At 40.0% G+C, this 18,089-nt stretch overlaps 1 protein-coding gene across 2 annotated transcripts in view; it reads left to right on the plus strand.

Moving 5' to 3' along the window:
- SLC25A26 (solute carrier family 25 member 26) overlaps positions 1-18,089 on the plus strand; it is a 143,199-nt gene that overhangs the window by 92,125 nt on the left and 32,985 nt on the right. For both annotated transcript variants that reach the window (XM_026679417.2, XM_087954580.1), the window contains one exon: positions 3,778-3,822. In XM_026679417.2, the coding sequence (XP_026535202.1) occupies positions 3,778-3,822 (45 nt within the window). The remainder of the gene's footprint in view (positions 1-3,777; positions 3,823-18,089) is intronic.

Below are 18,089 nucleotides of genomic sequence, written 5' to 3' on the forward strand. Positions count from 1 at the left end.
GAAACTTTAATCTTAAGGAAGTCAGGAAGTTGTGATGGAATGGAATGGATGTATTTTTAAATTTTTTTTAGAAATCACAAGGGATTTCAGTAGATCAATATATGATTGAAAGAGGTTCAGGTAGTCCTCAACATATGACCACAACTTGGACCAAAATTTCTATTGTTAAGCAAGACAGACTGCAAGTAGTTAAGTGAGACAGACTTGATTTAATGATCTTTTTGGTAATGGTTGATAAGCAAATCACTGCAGTTGTTAAGTGAATTGTGTGGTTGTTTCTAGTTTCTCTTATTGTCAAGATCTGGCTGGTAATCACATGTGCCCAGGATTGCTGCAACCGTTGTAAATGCATGCTTGTTGCCAAGTGCCTAAGTTTTGATCAGGTGACTGTGGGGATGCTGTGATGGTCATAAGTGCGAGGACCAGTAGTAAGTTACTTTTTTGCAGTGCCTTTGTAACTTTAAACAGTTGCTAAACAAATTCTTGTAAATTGAGGGCTACCTGTACCTTCTCAGGGCTCAGACCACAATCATCAAATGGTGAATTTTTAGGATCAGAAATGGGAATTCATCACAGAACCTGGACTTGTAGTAGCTTTTAGTTTCTGGAAACTAGCTGTCTTGTGTCTCTTGGGGTCTCAGCTAATGAGTGGGCTGCCGAAGATCATCATATGCCAGGGGTGGGCAAACTACGGCCCACGGGTCACATGCGCCCGTTGGCCTGTCCAATGCGACCCGCCCTGAAAAAAATCGCTGCCATTGGTCTGTCCAATCCGGCCCGCCCCTGAAAAAAATTGCTGGGCGTGGCGTATTGCCCTGTGCCGCGTGGCCCCCAAAGCTGCAAAACAGTGCGGAGCGATCTAGGGGTAGGAAAGAAAAGAAATTTGCAAAGGCCTCGGCTGGGAGTTCGAAATCACCTTCGAGTGCGACCTCTCCGAAGGTGAGTCCCCGCCCGATCCCCTTTTTTTCCGGGGCTTCCAGGCTTAAACTTTGCAAAGGCAAAGCTTGCAGTCTGGAGCATCTTCCCGCCGGGCGGGAAGGGCTCCACCAGCGGGCGGGCGGGCTGCTTGGAGCCACCTAAAGCTAGGCCGCTGCTGGTGGACCCTTGCCCTGCCTTGGTGCCCCGTTCCCGGCTCGGCGGTCCTGCTCGGGCGGCACTTTAAAAGCCTGCTCCCAGCACCCGAGCAACTTCCCAGCAACTTTCCGCTTCGTTTTAACTCGTGGGCGCTCGCGCCTGGCCCCGAGCCGTGCGGCGGAGGGAAGCCAGGCGGGCGGGCAGGCAGGCTGCTTGGAGGAGCGACCCAGCGGCGCTCCGGGCTTCCCCTCCGCCGTGCGGCTCGGGGCCAGGCGCGGCGCCTGCGAGTTAAAACGAAGCCGAAAGTTGCTGGGAAGTTGCTCGGTTTTCCGGGCTTCAGGGCTTTGCAAAGGCAAAGTTTGCAGGCTGGAGCGTCTTCCCGCCGAGTGGGAAGGGTTCCACCTGGCGGGTGGGCGGGCTGCTTGGAGTAGGCTGCTGTGCGGCTCGGGCGGCGCGGCGCCCACGAGTTAAGCGAAGCCGAAAGTTGCTGGGAAGTTGCTCGGATTTCCGGGGCTTCCAGGCTTAAACTTTGCAAAGGCAAAGTTTGCAGGCTGGGCGTCTTCCGCCCGAGGAGCAGGAAGGATTCCGCCCGGCGGCGGGCGGGCTGCTTAAACTTTGCTCGGGCGGCACTTTAAAAGCCTACTCCAGCACCGAGCAACTTCCCAGCAACTTTCGACTTCCTTTTAACTCGCGGGCGCTGCGCCTGGCCCCGACCGTGTGGCAGAGGAAGCCCGGCGGGTGGGTAGGCTGCTTGGAGGAGCGACCCGCGGTGCTCCGGCAGCAGCAACAGGCAGTTTCGCCCGGGCTCTGCTCAGGTGTCCGGCTGGGGCTGTCAGGAGTTGCTACCGCCGGCGGAGCTCCATGCGGCTCCAGTCCCGCGTTGCCTTGGGAAGGAAAAGGCAAAACTAGGAGCCGCTGAGCCTGAGCCTCCGGTGCCGCTGCTCCCGTTGCAAAGCACCGCCGCGGCTCTTCCTTTTTGCCTTTCCTTTCCCGAGGCAGCGCGGGACTGGAGCTGCGCCGGCGGTAGCAACTCCTGACTCAGGGGCCTCCGAGGGGAGGGGAAGGAGGAGAAGAGGGGGAAGGGTGGGGGGCGATTCCCCAAAAATCTTGTGCTGACCGGCCCGTCTGTCAAATTTTAAAAGTCAATGCGGCCCCGAGCCAAAAAGTTTGCCCACCCCTGTCATATGCCTTTAACTCTAGCAAAAGAGAATACATCAGTGATGCTTTTGACTGGTTCGGCCCGGTTCTGGTGAGCCAGTAGGAGCGATAAGCAGCGGAGACCGAGCCAGTTCTCTCTGCTGTTGGGCCCACCCACCTGCCCGGGCTCCCATACTCACCTTTATCCTCTGAATTTGAAGCGTAGCTGCTTTGTGCGACACAGAATAGTGCTGTGTGGCAGCTGCTGAAGCGACCAGGATTGTGCAGGCTTTCAGGAGGTGAGTTAGAACGCCTCTGCACCTGCGTGAAGTGCGCATTTGGCACGCGCATGCACGCAAAAGCATGCTCACCAAGCCACACCCACCGAACAGGTGGCAACAATATTTGAATCCCACCACTAGAATACATCACTGTGCATTGTCTGTAATTTGCAGCAAACATGTACTATAATGACTGTATCAATGCTCATTGGAGACATTTTGGAACTTGTCTAATGGTTAAATGCTTTAGTGGTTAAGGTACCAGGCTAAAAAACAACAGTCAGTGAGTTCAAATCCCGCTTTAGCTATGAAATCCATCTGGAGGACCTTGGGCCACTCCCTCTCTCTCATCCCAACTCACCTCACAGGTTTGTTGTTGTGGTGTGCATAATAGGAGGAGGAAGGTGTGTTGGATATGTTCACCATCTTATATGTGAAAATAATAAAGGCGGGATATAAATAAATGAATGCGGTACATAAAAATAAATTAAAATTATTCCTTGCATTTTGATATTAAGGAGAGAGCAAAAACTCTTTTAAGTTGGGAAGAACAGCTTCATGGCCAGTCTTTTCTCCTTAGTAAAGCGAACAGCGTATATGTGTGTGGAGAAAAAATCTGTTTGCGTGCCTTAAGTTGTCCTAACAAGAATGGTCTCCAAAGTTCTGGCTTACTGTTTGAAATGTCTCATTGGCCAAAAATGGTTAAAGCCAGTCTCTTGGTGTAAATATTTATACATTTGGGTTGAAAATAAATGGAACAGCAGTGTTTAGGCCTTTTTTTTCAGCATAGGGCTGTTTGCAAAGGATAGATGGCAACCTTTTGGAGATATAGTTACTTGCACTGACAGTTTGAGTTCCCAAAGGATTTATGAGTTAGAGAGCTCTGTTTCCAGTGGTCAGTATTGAACTGAGCTTCCTTGTGAAAATAGCTGAGTCTTCAGTTAAATGTCTCTGCTGAGCTGCAAAGCTGAGCCGGCAGCTAGCTCTTTGGCAAATAGTTTTCTGTGTGTACCTTCTAGGCTATTCTCGGTATTATTTTTCCAGGCTTTAAGTCATTAAAGTTCGCCATACTTGGTAGTGCCACTTCTGACTCTCAGAGCCCACCCTGGCTATAATACTTAACAGTAAGTCAAAGGTTCAGCCTTGTATATAATATAATACTCTGAGATTTATAATGTTAAGAAGCCACAGTTCACTGAGTGAATATTTTTTCCCTAATTTAGTTAGCTAACTGTATCCTACTTAATCATGCATCTCATTTGCCTTTTTCTTTCTTGAACTCCAGATTCCATTCTCTCTTGTACAGTTTCCTGTTTGGGAATCTTTAAAGGTAAGTCCCTTTATATAAAATTCAGTTTCTTTGATATGTTTTTTTTTTAAAAATATAAACTATTACAGATTAAAAGAAAAGAGATCCCTGTTAAAAGGGCATTGCAGAGTCTTGCAGAAGTAAAAGACCAAGAAAAAGAATGAAAAAAATGTCAGATATTTTTACAACAGTTGCGGGTGTTTTGATGAATGTGGAATCACTACAACATATTTATATGCATTCAGAAATTTGTGCTAGAGAAGATGGACAAAAATGATTTGAACGGTGGAATTGTAAGATTTGCTTGGATGGGCATAATGTTCTCTTATATCACATATTCCTTTCCACAGTTTTCTTTCATTATTCTAAAGCATTATGGTATAACCCTATTATGGTATAACCCCATTATGGTATAACCCAAGTTTCACCATGCTGTGATACTTCTGAAGTGCAGAACTAATTCCATTTGTAGGAGTCCTCAAAAAGAAGCCTGTAGGAATTTGAAAGCCTTCTCTCATCTAAATAAATGGAGTCTATTTCTTCTTCTTCTTCTTTTTTTTGCAATGGTAATAATGACTATAGAATTTGGAGTTAACATCCACATATCTGAAAGGCTGTACTGATAGATAATGTCAGTATAATTTTGTTTCAAATACACCTTACAGGCTTCACTTAAATATTGATGTCTTTCATCATCATCACCATCATTTTAGCCATTGTCCATCCACTGCAGGATGAAGGCCTCTTCTGCATGTTTCCAACCTAGATGGTCCTGAGTTTTCTTTTGCCAATTGAGCCCACAATACTTGCTGATGTCATCAATCCATCTTGTTTTGAGTCTCTTTCGTGGACACTTTTTATCAAGTGAGATCCATTCTATGACTGCCTTGATCCACCTGCCATCAGTTCTTCTTGCTATGTGACCAGCCCTTTTCCATTCCAATTCTTTTACTCTCTTGATGATATTGTATAGTTTTGTTTGTTCTCTCGTACATGTGGAGGCCTTTCTATCTTGTCTTGTAATGCCAGGCATCTATCTTTCCATTTTTGTGCCGCTTGTAGCTTCTGTGTTGTTGTCTTTACCGTGCCTTAAATATGGGAATGCACTCTGGCTAATGATCCAGGATAAGGGTCTGGAAGTTCCATTTAAGAGCCACGGTGGCGCAGTGGTTAGAATACAGTACTGCAGGCTACTTCTGCTGACTGCTGGCTGACTGCAATTTGGCAGTTCGAATCTCACCAGGCACAAGGTTGACTCAGACTTCCATCCTTCCGAGGATGATAAAATGAGGACCTAGATTATTGGGGGCAATATGCTGACTCTATAAACTGCTTAGAGAGGGCTGTAAAAGCACTGTGAAGTGGTATATAAGTCAGTGCTATTGCTATTAATGCAAAACGGAGGAATTAAACTGTTCACAGAGCAGAAGTATAATATGCACCGTTTTAGGAGCTCACATAAGTGCCTGCACCACTTATTCTCTATTAGCTGAAACTTCCAAATACTTGTCAAAGGCAGCCCCATGCATAGTGCATTGCAGTAGTTCAATTTGGAGCTGACCAGGGCATAACTGGTGCACCAGTTGAGGCTATGCAAAGGCTCTTCTAGCACAACTGCCACCTGCTCATTAAGCAGGAATTGTGAGTCTAGGAAGACCCTCAGTGTATACTGGGTCTCTCTGGTGTGGTGCAACCTCACCCAGTGCCAAAGATGACAGAATCTTGGAACTAGTGGGCCCCAATCCAAAGGCACTCAGAGCTCCTAGAGTTCAGCTGAAATCTCTTGTTTCCTAGACCCTACTGGTCTCCAGACACTGGGATAATACATTTATGGCATCATTTAAATTGCCAGGGGTGGAGATGGATAATTAGGTATCATCAGCATCTGATGATACTTCACTCCATGGTGGCAGATGAGCTTACCTAACAGTCTCATGTAGATGTTGAAAAGGAAAGGAAAAAGCACTGAACCCTTGGGACTCCACATAGTAGGGACTTAGAGTAAGAACATTCTTCTTCAATCAACACTGACTGGTTTTAATTGTTAAATGGTTTTAGGACTTATTTTATTGCTAGTTTTAGTTTGTATGTGAAACTGTTTATGTATTTTTTTATGTGTAATGTGTTTTCTTTGAATTAAGAGTGAGGGTGATAGACAGTAAAAGAGGGAGAGAGACAGAGGCATATAGTTGCCTTGAGAAGTCAACAGAGCAGAAAATAGCAGAAATGTAAACAATGTTGATAAATAAGACTTTTTTTATCTCCTCCTTTCCCCATCTTAAATATATACAGCACCAATCATAGTAAAGGTTTATTTTGGCTTCAAATGTGGATTGTCTTCTCACAGCACCTATGGCTTTGGAGTATTACAGCAATTGTTTTATTTTTAATTAGTACATGTCGTTTTCTTAATGATTTTTTTCATTGTTCAGGTTTCGGTTATTAGGAGCTGAGATATATTCAGAAATATGGCTGCAAATTATAGTTTTCCTATAACAGTATAGGAATGTATATAAATACATATAAATATATATAAATACATAATATATAGTATATATTAGCATAGAATATTTTCTGCAGTCATACACATATCTTTTGCTCAATATGAGTCCATAAACTGACTTATTTCTGAAAATCAAGCCTCAGCCGATACTCTAAATTCATAATTATTCATTTAAATTATACTAGTGGATTTTGGATGTTGAAGCCACCTGCCTACCTGAAGTATGATTTTGACCACAACATATTTTTTATTGGTCATTATAACCTGTTGTCAGATGCTAGCAAATTTCAGCCACTACTATTTCAGCTTAACAATATACTTTCCATTTAAAAGCTACTCAAATAAATGTGGTAAATCTGTGGTAAATCTACAGCTTCAAATAACTGTAAATCAAGAGAACAATGTTACTAATTATATTTACTTTTATTTGACTATCACATTTCATAGATTGCTTTAAGAATATGCTACAGTTTTTTTCATGGCTTCCATTGACAAAACAATACTTTTACATTCCATAAGTGAAAAAGAAGCCTCAGTTAGAGTGCAAGTTCCAGGAATTTTAAAGAATTAATATGGGTTCCTCAAATATGTGCAAGGATAATGGTTCGGTTAAAATGCATTGAACTCCTCAAAGATTTTTTTTTAATGTCTACATTTTGCCCCATCTATTCTTCTGGACTCTGAAATATGATTTGGGTGAGTTGCATCTTTGCCAGCGACCTTTAGCTACATGTGAGAAGCTGTCTCCTGAACAGTAAAACAGATTTTTTTTAAAAAAACAACCATTTCATCTTAACCTGACTAGATGTTTTAATTTGGAAAAAAACAAAAACAGAAATGGCTTGTGGGATCAACAGGCCTGGCCAGTACAACATAGTAATAGTCTGTGAACATTTTCACGGAAGATAATTCATCAATTCTTTGAATTACCCTAGTCTATTTACCCTTCAGTCCTTTGCTCAGTTATCTAGAATTTTGTGAGTCACAGTGAATAGAACAATCTTTTCAAATGTCAAGCATGCTCTCCCCTAAAAGGGGGAAATAAGGGAAAATGAAGGCCAGTGTTGTTGCAAGTTGGCCAAATTGGGCTCCAGGACTCTTGTTCCCTACATTGACCTAAATATTCAGTAACAGCTTGAACCCTGTTCTTTCTTGCCTTGATCACTGACAAAACCAACTTGAATACATATCCCAAGCTACCACCTTATTTTTTCTGTGCAAAACATCTTCAGAAGCACATGTGGCATAGGTGAAAATATTACAGAAATTGTTTTATTTATAATCATTAGTTATGATTAATTAGAGCCATGGCGGTGCAATGGTTAGAATGCAGTACTGCAGGGCTAACTCACTGCTTCACTCCAAGAGTTTGATCCTGACTGGCTCAAGGTTGACTCAGCCTTCCATCCTTCCGAGGTTGGTAAAATGAGGTTGTTGGGGGTAATATGCCGACTCTGTAAACTGCTTAGAGAGGGCTGCAAAGCACTGTGAAGCAATATATAAGTCTAAGTGCTATTGCTAGGTTTTTTTTCACTGTTCAGATTTTATTTTTGGCAGCTCATGGTGAGAGTACTCTCATGCACATGGGTTAAAAAAATCAATTGTTTTTGGCATCCAAAAAGATTATATATATATATATATATATATATATATATATATATATATATATATATATATATATATATATATATATATATATATATATATATATATATATATATCCCTAAATGTAATCTGCCTGTCTATTTTTCATTTCTTTTTCTTCTGCCTCTTTCTCATTCTCTTTTCACAGCCTTCTCTCTCCTTTCCATCGCCCCCCCTTCTCATTTCCCCTTCATACTGTTCTCAGTGGCATTAAAACTCAGGCTAGAGGAAACCCAGACAAAGCTTTAAATCCATTTCCTTGCAAGCTGTGCTGTAAGCGTTCTACCATTCACTTCTCCATCTTGGTGTAACGACTGTGCTTCTTTGGGGGATTAAACACTGATCATTCTGTAACACTAACGTGTCTACCATTTGGTTGGGTGCTCTCCCCGAAATCCGATTTCTAGGGCACTGTTTCAAAGGAGGTGATGTCACTTCCAGACAGTGGGAGTGTACTTGCCATTCACCTAATAGCTGCCTTTTCTTCCTTCCCTGTCTCTCTCTCCCCCCCCCTCCCCGGGGCTCGGCCATGCGAAGAACACTGTAGCCCCAGCTGTTCAGCAAACAAGCCCTTACTTTATTCATGTCACAAGAATGGTTATTCACAGGGACTTTAAAATATTGTCAAAGACATTCTTGTGCACCATCTGTATGTGGCAAGAGCAAGGAGAAAGGGCCCTTACTGGCAACGTTGAAACACCCTTTGAAACCACTTAAAAATTTGGAAGGACACAGCTTGTTTGAAAACAAGCTGCCAAAGGACAGAAGCACAGGGTGTTTTTCTCCAGGGCTTCCAAAACCTGCTTTTAGAATGAAATGCAATCCTTTTTCTACAAAACAGTCTCTCTGCTTTATTCTAAATATGTACCCCCCCCCCAAATCAAAAATATTCTTCAATGCCTTTGCATTTAAAAACAACTAGTTTGGATAGCACTACCAAAAAAGGTAGCCCAGTGTTGGAAGAAATATCCTTTTGGGTTTAGTTCCAAGTGGGGAAAAAGACACTGGATTCATGGAAGTTGCTTGGAAAGAAAGTTTAATGGTGGACAGGACCACATGCTTTGGAGCTCCTGGGCGAAAAGGGAAGAGATGTTGAGAATCCCTTGGTTTTATGCCCTCTCTAAGCTTTGAACTTCCTGGGATATAGGAAGAGTATCCTGATGGGATGCTGTCAGGGATCATAGCTAGCTTTGTAGGTTGTATGTGTGCCAAGTTTGGTTGAATCCTGCTGGGTGATGTAATCTTCCCAGGTGCCATGTGGTGAGATGGGTAATCCTATCATTTCCTGATCCCCATGTCTTAATCCCATCACCCTGGAGCTGAAGTAGGTGGGCAGGGAGCTGCAGGAAGCTGCTTTGTCTTTAAAACATGTTTCTCTCCTTTCTCATCCAGGGAAATATAATATTCTGCCTTTTTAATATTTCCTAGAATATTTCATTCTTCTAGGAGAGTGGTGGGTGCTAACTTTCTACACCAGTGAATATCACGATTCCTTCAAATGCTAAATGCATTTTTGTAACAATAAATGAATATGTCAATGGTGGTGCAAGGAGTAAATATACAATTTTAATGATTAAATTAAATTTTAATCTGGGGATTTTCTAATGTATGATGCCATAGGTGCTACTGCAAGCGTGTATAGGCCAAACAAGGACCAAAGCCTGATAGAGTTTTGACATCTTTTATTTACTTATTTATTTACTTATTAATTTTTATTAAATGTATATGCTATCCAAAGGGAAGCTGCTCCTGTTTTATCCTTGCAAGCCAGATTAGGTTTTAAAATGTTTTGCAACCTTCCTGTGGGTTGTGATTCCTAATTTGAGAACTCTCTAATTTGAGAATTAGGTGCTTCTTTGCCAATAATTCATTGTATGGTGGACTATTCTTTTGTTGGTCTGCAAAATTGTCTACGAAGAAAGATTTCATATAGGGACTTCCGGTTTGAGCTACTTCAGTGACAGACCGAAACCTCATCTCTGCGAGGCTTCGATCCGTGCTCACCACTGGAGCGCCCCGAGCCGGCTGGTTTCGGGGCTAAGCCACCCCATAGAGGTGGTGAAGAGGGGGGAGACTGCCAGCAGGATTGAGGAGAGCCGCATCTCTCCTCCCCAGCTGGCCATTACTCCCTTTCCCAAAGGCGGTTGCAGTGGTGGTCAGAAATGGCCACCACAAAGAAGAACTCGACCGGAAAAGAATGTGCAGGAGGAAGATAAGAAGAGAAAGTTTTGGTTGACCGGGTCAAACAGCAAAAGCAACAATTGAAACTGTTAAAAAACAATAACATTGTTCCCTAAGAAGATTTTTAAGCTGCGAAGGAGAGAGAAAAGGGAAAAGATTTGGTTTTCTCCTTTTCCTATACTGACAGCTAAAAGACTTAAGCAAGAAATTGGAAAAAAATCCACTTTGACATCAATAGGCATTTAATGCTGAAAATAAAAAGTCAAAGGGATAATAAAGATTTCTGGATAATTAAAAGCTTTTGAAAACAGGAAAGGAGAGAAAAAGAATAAAAGGGTAGGATCTGGAAGGGAGGAGACTGCCTGGAATTAAAAAAGAACCTACAGCAAAATCTGAACAAGACATCCAAAAGATACATTCTAACTGAAATATCACAACAAAAACCCCAGGAAGAGAAAGTCGAAAAAGAAATAAGAAGATATAACTCAGGACTATCTGGATTACTTGATGATTTCTGGATTCTTGGTTATTGTATTTGAATGACTAAAATCAATCGGGTGGTTGTTTAAAACGGTTTAAAATGGCTCCACTTTTAGAAGAACTGAAAATGGAACTTAAAAAGTACAAAGAAGATGCACAAGAAGGGAGAGGTTCTTTTGGCTTCATATTTCAATTTTTAGAAATGGAGATTTGGAATTATGAGAAACAACAAGAAATGCCTGCAGAACAAGAAGATTGCGACAAAGAAGAAGCCATCTTTAATGAACAAGTAATCTTAGATGGGGGGGGGGGGAGGAAAGGGGGGGGAAGAAAATGGAAAGTTTAAGATTGAGAAAAACAACTCCAAAAAAAAAAAAAATAGAGTGAAAAATAAGTATAAAATCAGAAAGCAACAGAAGAGGGAAATGCAGAAGAGAGAATTAGAACTAGAGAGACAAGGGGGTAAAAAGGGGAGGGAGAAGATGAGAGGGAAGAAAGAAAGGAAAATAAGTTATAAAGGACAGAAGCAAAATATAGAGAAACAGGGCCTATTTAGAGATAATGGGTGAAAACTTAATGGAAAAAGGTACATAAGATAGTATGGTTATATTAGAAGCAGAAATAATTTTAGATCATATGAAACAATGTATGATTAAAATGTCTGATAAAATAGCTATTGTAATTCAGTGGAATGCTTGTCAATAAATAAATGTAACAAAAGGTATATTTAATGATTTATAAAACATATGTGAAGAGAAATAAGGGAAAAATTAATTATGGAGATTATATGTGTCTTTAAGGAAGTATGATATTTAATTGAAAAGAAGTGTTCAAGATGTTAAGATTTTAATGATTATTAATGGTAGAACTGAACTGGAATGGAATGAGAGTTTATAATTACATATATTTACAATCTTTCTTTTTTTTTTTTTTTTAAGAATATAGTGTGTATTATAAGAATGTACCAAGCAGAATTCAATTGGAAGTTATGTATTGTGTATTATATTGAAGGTCATAAACTTAAGGTATATATTGAAGTTTAAATAAGAGTTGAATGGATGTAATTAAAAGATATAAAGGTGTCATACTCCAATTAGTAACTATAGGAGAAAATTTGTTTAATGAGAAAAGATAATATGAAATTGAAACAGAACAGACAAAAGTATAAATATAATGATTTGAATTGAGATGAGATAATCAAAATAAAATTGAGAAAATTAAAAGAGGGGAAAAACAATATAGAAAATGTAAAATAGTATAAGATATGGAATAGAATACAAAAAGGAGCATGAAATTGAGTTTTGTGTCTGTATAAAGAAATTCAACCCAGGACCATGCTATTTTCAAAAAAGATGTTTTACTTGTATTTTGTGTGTGAAAACCCAAATAAAACATTATTTAAAAAAAGAAAGAAAGAAAGATTTCATATAGAAATTCATTAGAATGTCTTTTGGACATGTAGGTTTATGGCAAAAGTTGGCAGAAGCTGGAAGGAATCTCTGAGGGAAGTCAGTCCCAGAATTGTAATAATAGGATTTAATCTCTGGTATGAGCTCTTCTAGTATTACTTAGTGTTGGGAGCTCAGTTAAGCCTGACCTATATTATCATGAATGAGAAGGGTAGCTTTGAGTATTTAAAAAAAAATCTATCTTAAGGATGGTATATCTAAATTTCTTCACACATTAAAAGAATATAAAAAGGGATACAAAAGTATAGATCATCATGAGCATGTTGGTTAGAAAACTTTCTGGCAACTAAAGAAGAACTTGGTTAGCCTAGAAGGCGATCTTGAATTAGGCGGGAAGGATGCGCAGTTCTTCCTAGTGCAGGGGTGTCAAACTTGTGTCGTTGTCATGGCATCATCACGTGACGTACCGCAACTTTTTCCCCCTTCACTAAACCGGGTGTGAGCTTGGCCAGAATGCATCCGGCCTGCGGGCTGCGAGTTTGAAGCCCTGTCCTAGTGTAAAGGTGACAAGATTGCTTCACTAGATTGTGTCAGATTGTTGACACTAATGAAGAAAAGAAGAATAGCAACAAGTCTGAAACTATTTATTCTTTGTTATTGTTGTTAGAGGTTGAAGGTACGTTTCTATTTTGTTTCATTTTGTTTGTTTTACTGTTTTGTATTTTATTTTCTACGATAAAACAATAAATTTACAAATGAAGTCTAACTTTATTTATATAAAGTGTTTGCATTTAATTTTACTAGAATGTTTCAGTTTATACTCTCATTGGTAGAAGCAGGAACTAAGATTTTTATGGGTATTTCAGCACCTTAAACATTTCGAAGTACAGGTGGACCTTGACTTGTGACCACAATTGAGCCCAAAATTTATGTTGCTAAGCAAGAAAGTTAAGTGAGTTTTTTGCCTCCTTTGTGACGTTCTTGCCACCATTATTGTTAAGATAGTGGCATATTTGTTAAGTAAATTTGGCTTTCTCAATACTTTCGCTTGTCAGAAAATTGCAAAAGGTGATCACATGACCCTGGGACACTGCAACTGTCATAAATACATGCCAGTTGCCAGGTGTTCAAATTTTGATTACATGATCATGGAGATGTTGCAACAGTCATAAGTGAAAAAATCAGTCATAAGTTACTTTTTTCACAGTTGTTGTGACTTCAAACAGTCACTTAAAAAATGGTTGTAAGTAGAGGATTACTGTGATGACCCGGCTTGTGGCACAAAGGTAACACAGTCAGCTAATCAATAAGAGTCCCTTTATTATCTCCAACTTTGCCCCCAATATCCAGGTTACCTTCTGGCTGGAGAAAAACTCTCCCAGGAACAGCTTTTGACTGCAGAAAATTAAGTCCAAACAAGCCAAACTGAAGCAATTAATTTGGCAGGGCAGGAGCAAGAATTTCAGATTTGAAGGCATGGCAAAACTCACACGGTTGTGAAGACACCAGGAACACACATAAGCCACGACCACACAGGATAAAGACACGTTTGCTTCCAACAGCCTGCCACACACAGCCTGTCTTTCTTATCAACTTTCTTCCCAGCTGTGGCTAAGAGAATCAGGGCCCTTTCCTCCCCCATAAGCCATGCAACCCACATTGCTCTCTTCTCTGTTCCTCCCTGTGTGCCCTAGGATGAAGAGGGGGTGGGCCTTGTTCTTCCTCTGAACTCCCTCTCCCTTGTTCTATCTCTCCCCTGCTCTGCCCAGCCAGACTTTGCCCTTCCCCAGCCTTCTCCATAGCCAACGGAGCCACATTCCCATTCCCTGTCAACTGTCCGGCTTCCTTGGATTCAGACTCTGACAGGGACATGACAATTACCTGTACTTGCAGAAGATTTACCGTTGTTAATGAAATAGCATGGATTTTTTTTTAAAGAAAAATGGTAAGATTAAATTTTCTTTGTCCAGAAATAGTAAAATGTTGTCTGTATTGAATGCAACAGTGCTCCTCCCCTCACCCCACAAGAGAAGCATTATCTATCAAACAGTGAAGTGCAAGTATGGTACTAGTAGAAATTATAGCAGGTGGATGAAGATAAGACACGTGCGATAAAAAATATCAGAGGCTTATGTAATATAATCCAGCATGAGAATAGGCTGTGTCTTTTGAGATAGATGTTCTGTGTATCTTATGGAATGCAGAAATATATTTGCATTCCAGCATAGGTCGTGCTTCAAGATTTCTTAAGCTATTTAATAACAAACCAAAGGAACATAGCCCACGAGTGACCTAGAAAGATAGGGAGAGCCTAGATTGTATGCGTTTCCATGTGTTTCATCCCAAAGATTTATTTCAAATTTGTTATTCATAAAGGAAGAGTGCAAGATGGGGATGGGTCCTTTGAAGTGGAAGACGAAGTCTTCTATTCAGGCTTGGATCTAATAAAATACATATGACACAGGCTTGGCATTACGGTCTGCTGTAAAAGTGTACTCGCTGTCTGTCATATTTTGCTTTCCGATATTGGGAACACTGGTGGGAACAGGTGTTGTCCTGGAACAAAAGCATGATTAATTTTATCCTGCTGTCTCCAATAGTACATGCCCCAGGCAACCAGATAAAGGAATATTAGAAAGAAATAGGATGAGCTGGGCAGGGAATTTTTAAGTTTGGAGATAACTAGATATAAAAGAAACTAATAAAAAAGCTTTTGTCGTTTTCCCGTGTATCTCTTAGAAGAGCAAAATACGTACAATCTTATTTAGTTTATGGTTAACCAAGTAACTGTTTCAGGGGCATTGGGTTTCATGTTTATCTTTTGACTTCGTGAAAATACAGGTAGTCCTTGACTTATGACCACAATTCATCCCAACATCTTGCCCAGCAAGATAGTTGTTAAGCAAGTTCTGCCCCATTTTAAAACTTTCTTGCAACAATTCTTCAGTGAATCACTGCAATTGTTAAGTTGGTAACGTGGTTGTTAAGTGTAAAAAAGATGTTGAGACTCTGGAAAGACTGCAGAGAAGAGCAACAAAGATGATTAGGGGACTGGAGGCTAAAACATATGAAGAACAGTTGCTGGAATTGGGTATGTCTAGTCTAATGAAAAGAAGGACTAGGAGAGACATGATAGCAGTGTTCTGATATCTCAGGGGCTGCCACAAAGATCAGGGAGTCAAGCTATTATCCAAAGCACCTGAAGGCAGGACAAGAAGCAATGGGTGGAAAGTAATGAAGGAGAGAAGCAACTTAGAACTAAGAAGAAATTTCTTGACAGCTAGAACAATTAATCAGTGGAATAACTTGCCTCCAGAAGTTGTGAATGCTCCAACACTGGAAGCTTTTAAAAAGAGATTGGACAACCATTTGTCTGAAGTGGTGTAGGGTCTCCAGCTTGAGTAATGGGTTGGACTAGAAGACCTCCAAGGTTCCTTCCAACTCTGTTATTCTATTCTATTCTATTCTATTCTATTCTATTCTATTCTATTCTATTCTATTCTATTCTATTCTATTCTATTCTATTCTATTCTTTAATCTGGCTTCCTTGTTGACTTTGCTCGTCAGAAGGTCGCAAAAGGGTATCATGTGACCCCAGGACACTGCAACCATCATAAATGCATGCCAGTTGCAAATTTTGATCAAGTGACTGCAGTGGTCATAAGTGTAAAAAAAAAGTTCATAAGTCATTTTTTTTCAGTGCAGTTGTAACTTTTTTTCAGTGCAGTTGTAACTAAACAAATAGTTATAAGTCGAGGACTATCTGTACTACATTTATTAACGTAAATTTGAAAGACTGGGACTGCTTTGTGTTATCCAATCACACAGTTTTGGTCCCAGTGAGCCATGAGACATATTTATAACATCCCCAATCCACTATTGCTTTTGTTGGTATTTCACTAATTCTGCTAATCTCTATCAGAAAGACACTTTAACATAATAGTATTTGATATTGATTAGAATGGTATATTATCAATATATAGTATCTTATATTCTGGCTCAAGCAACATATTTCTTTGAGCATAAGTGTTTGGGATCCCACAAGGCAGCAAGTGGTTTGTCATACTTCATTGTATATTATTGCAATGTAGCAGAGTAGTTCGTGGATTTTCTGCCTCTAAAACCAGATCTGAAAACAAAATGTAGACAGGAACAATTTTGCACTTCAAAAAGACTGCCAATTTGTACTAGCCATGTGTGTATGCACAGATATGGTAGGTTTTAAAAACTTTTCTCGACTGATCTTTTCTGTTTTCTTGCCTATCCTTAACCAATGCAGAATATTATATCATGGGGACTTCTTAGGAGTGAGTCCCAAGATAATATGTTCAGGTGTGAAAAATCTTCACTGCACTGTGAATGGTCAATGTATGCTCTTTTTGTGTGGGAAAATCACTTGGGTGCCCTGGACACTCTAAACATGTTACTGAAATGTAGGACCCAAGTAGTAGACCCACACAATTATGTTGTGCTTCTGTGGGTTTTGTTTGTTCTGTTTTGGTTCCATAAAGGAAATCTTAGAAATTGATGGCTGCAGTCTATCCATTCAGGCTTCATAAACTTCATAAACAGTTGAAAAATATTCTTATACAGCAACTTGCTTTTTGCTGGGTTGTTTTTTTTTCATTCCACAGAGGAGAGATTTCAATATGTAGTTATTTATTTTGTTTCTTTGGTAGATGTATCTCCTGCCTTTCCTCCAGGAGCTCAAGATGCCTTCCAAGGAGAGGTCTCTTGTATTTATTCCAGCAAGAGCTGACCTATGAGGTAGGAGGATCTGAGCGAGAGAGTGAGGGAACATCCCAAAGGAACCCAGTAAGCTTCTGTAGTTGAGGGCGGACTTGAACCTGGTTCTCTTTGATGCCAGTCGATGACAATAACCACTACAGTGGTTCTCGTATCTGTCTATCCATGAATATAGGCGTATCAGAGAGGTACAGATACTCTTTTGAGATTTTCATTATTTAAAAGAAATATTTACAAAAGAATTTTAACTCAACCTTTCTGGCTTGTGATAGCTGTAAACAATTCTGAAGGACAACAGATTTGATCAATGTCCCCTGTCAGGCATTTATATCATTTTTTTTCCAGAAAGGGCAGAAAATGTTATCTGATACCTCATAAGCATTCACCTTATGAGATTATTTGGAAAAGGTATTTACAACACACATAATAAAGAAATTGCTATATAGTTCGCAACAAAACAGCATCTTGACACAGAATATCTAAAAACTATGCCACAGGTAGAGTAATCCTTATTTTTCTTAGTGGCAGAGCTATTTGTCTGTCTATCATCTATCTATCTGTCTGTCTGTCTGTCTGTCTATCTATCTATCTATCTATCTATCTATCTATCTATCTATCTATCTACATTCTAATTTAGAGATCTTTTATCTCACTTTCAGAGCGACTCTAGCCATAAACAATTTAAGCAAGAGACTCCAAGGGATTTTTAAAATCACATTCAAAAAGTCCCATATAGTCTTATTATGGGATTCCTTTCTATCCACATATATCTTCGCAAGCTCCCAATGTTATATGTAGCATAAATGAATAAAATACCCTGCAAAATTTACATATGACATTCTGCCTAATTACATGCAGGAGGGACCAGTATGAAAAGGATGGTGGAAAGGAGAAAGAAAAGGAAGGGAGGGTAAGGGAACTGATAGGAGATGTGATTGGCTCACATCTCAGGTGGAAACCCTCAATCCCACACTGATAAATTTGTGGCAGGGAAGAGAATGGAAAGAGAGAGAGAAGTATGTGTGGAAGAGAAGGATTGGTAGAGGAAGTATGTGTGTGACGGAAGGAGAGAGGAGAGAACAGAATGAGAGAACTCATTCTTTTAACCCATTTTTTGGATTAAAGTTCTGACAGACAGTCCTTCATCAGAATGCATTCCTCAAGAAAATATATACTCATCCTTATTCTCTAGGTTAAAAATTCCACCAAACTTTGTAGACTTTGTAATTGTTATAAAAATTTATCCCCCCCTTTAGCAGACAGATTTTTTCCCCTTTTTCCTTTCACATTTTCAGCTGGCTCTCCATGTAAAACAAGGAAATGGA

This window comes from Notechis scutatus, chromosome 2, assembly GCF_049901735.1.
Source record: "Notechis scutatus isolate UNSWTSFEM ecotype Mainland chromosome 2, rNotScu1.2, whole genome shotgun sequence".
In the NCBI taxonomy this organism is placed as follows: Eukaryota; Metazoa; Chordata; class Lepidosauria; order Squamata; family Elapidae; genus Notechis; species Notechis scutatus.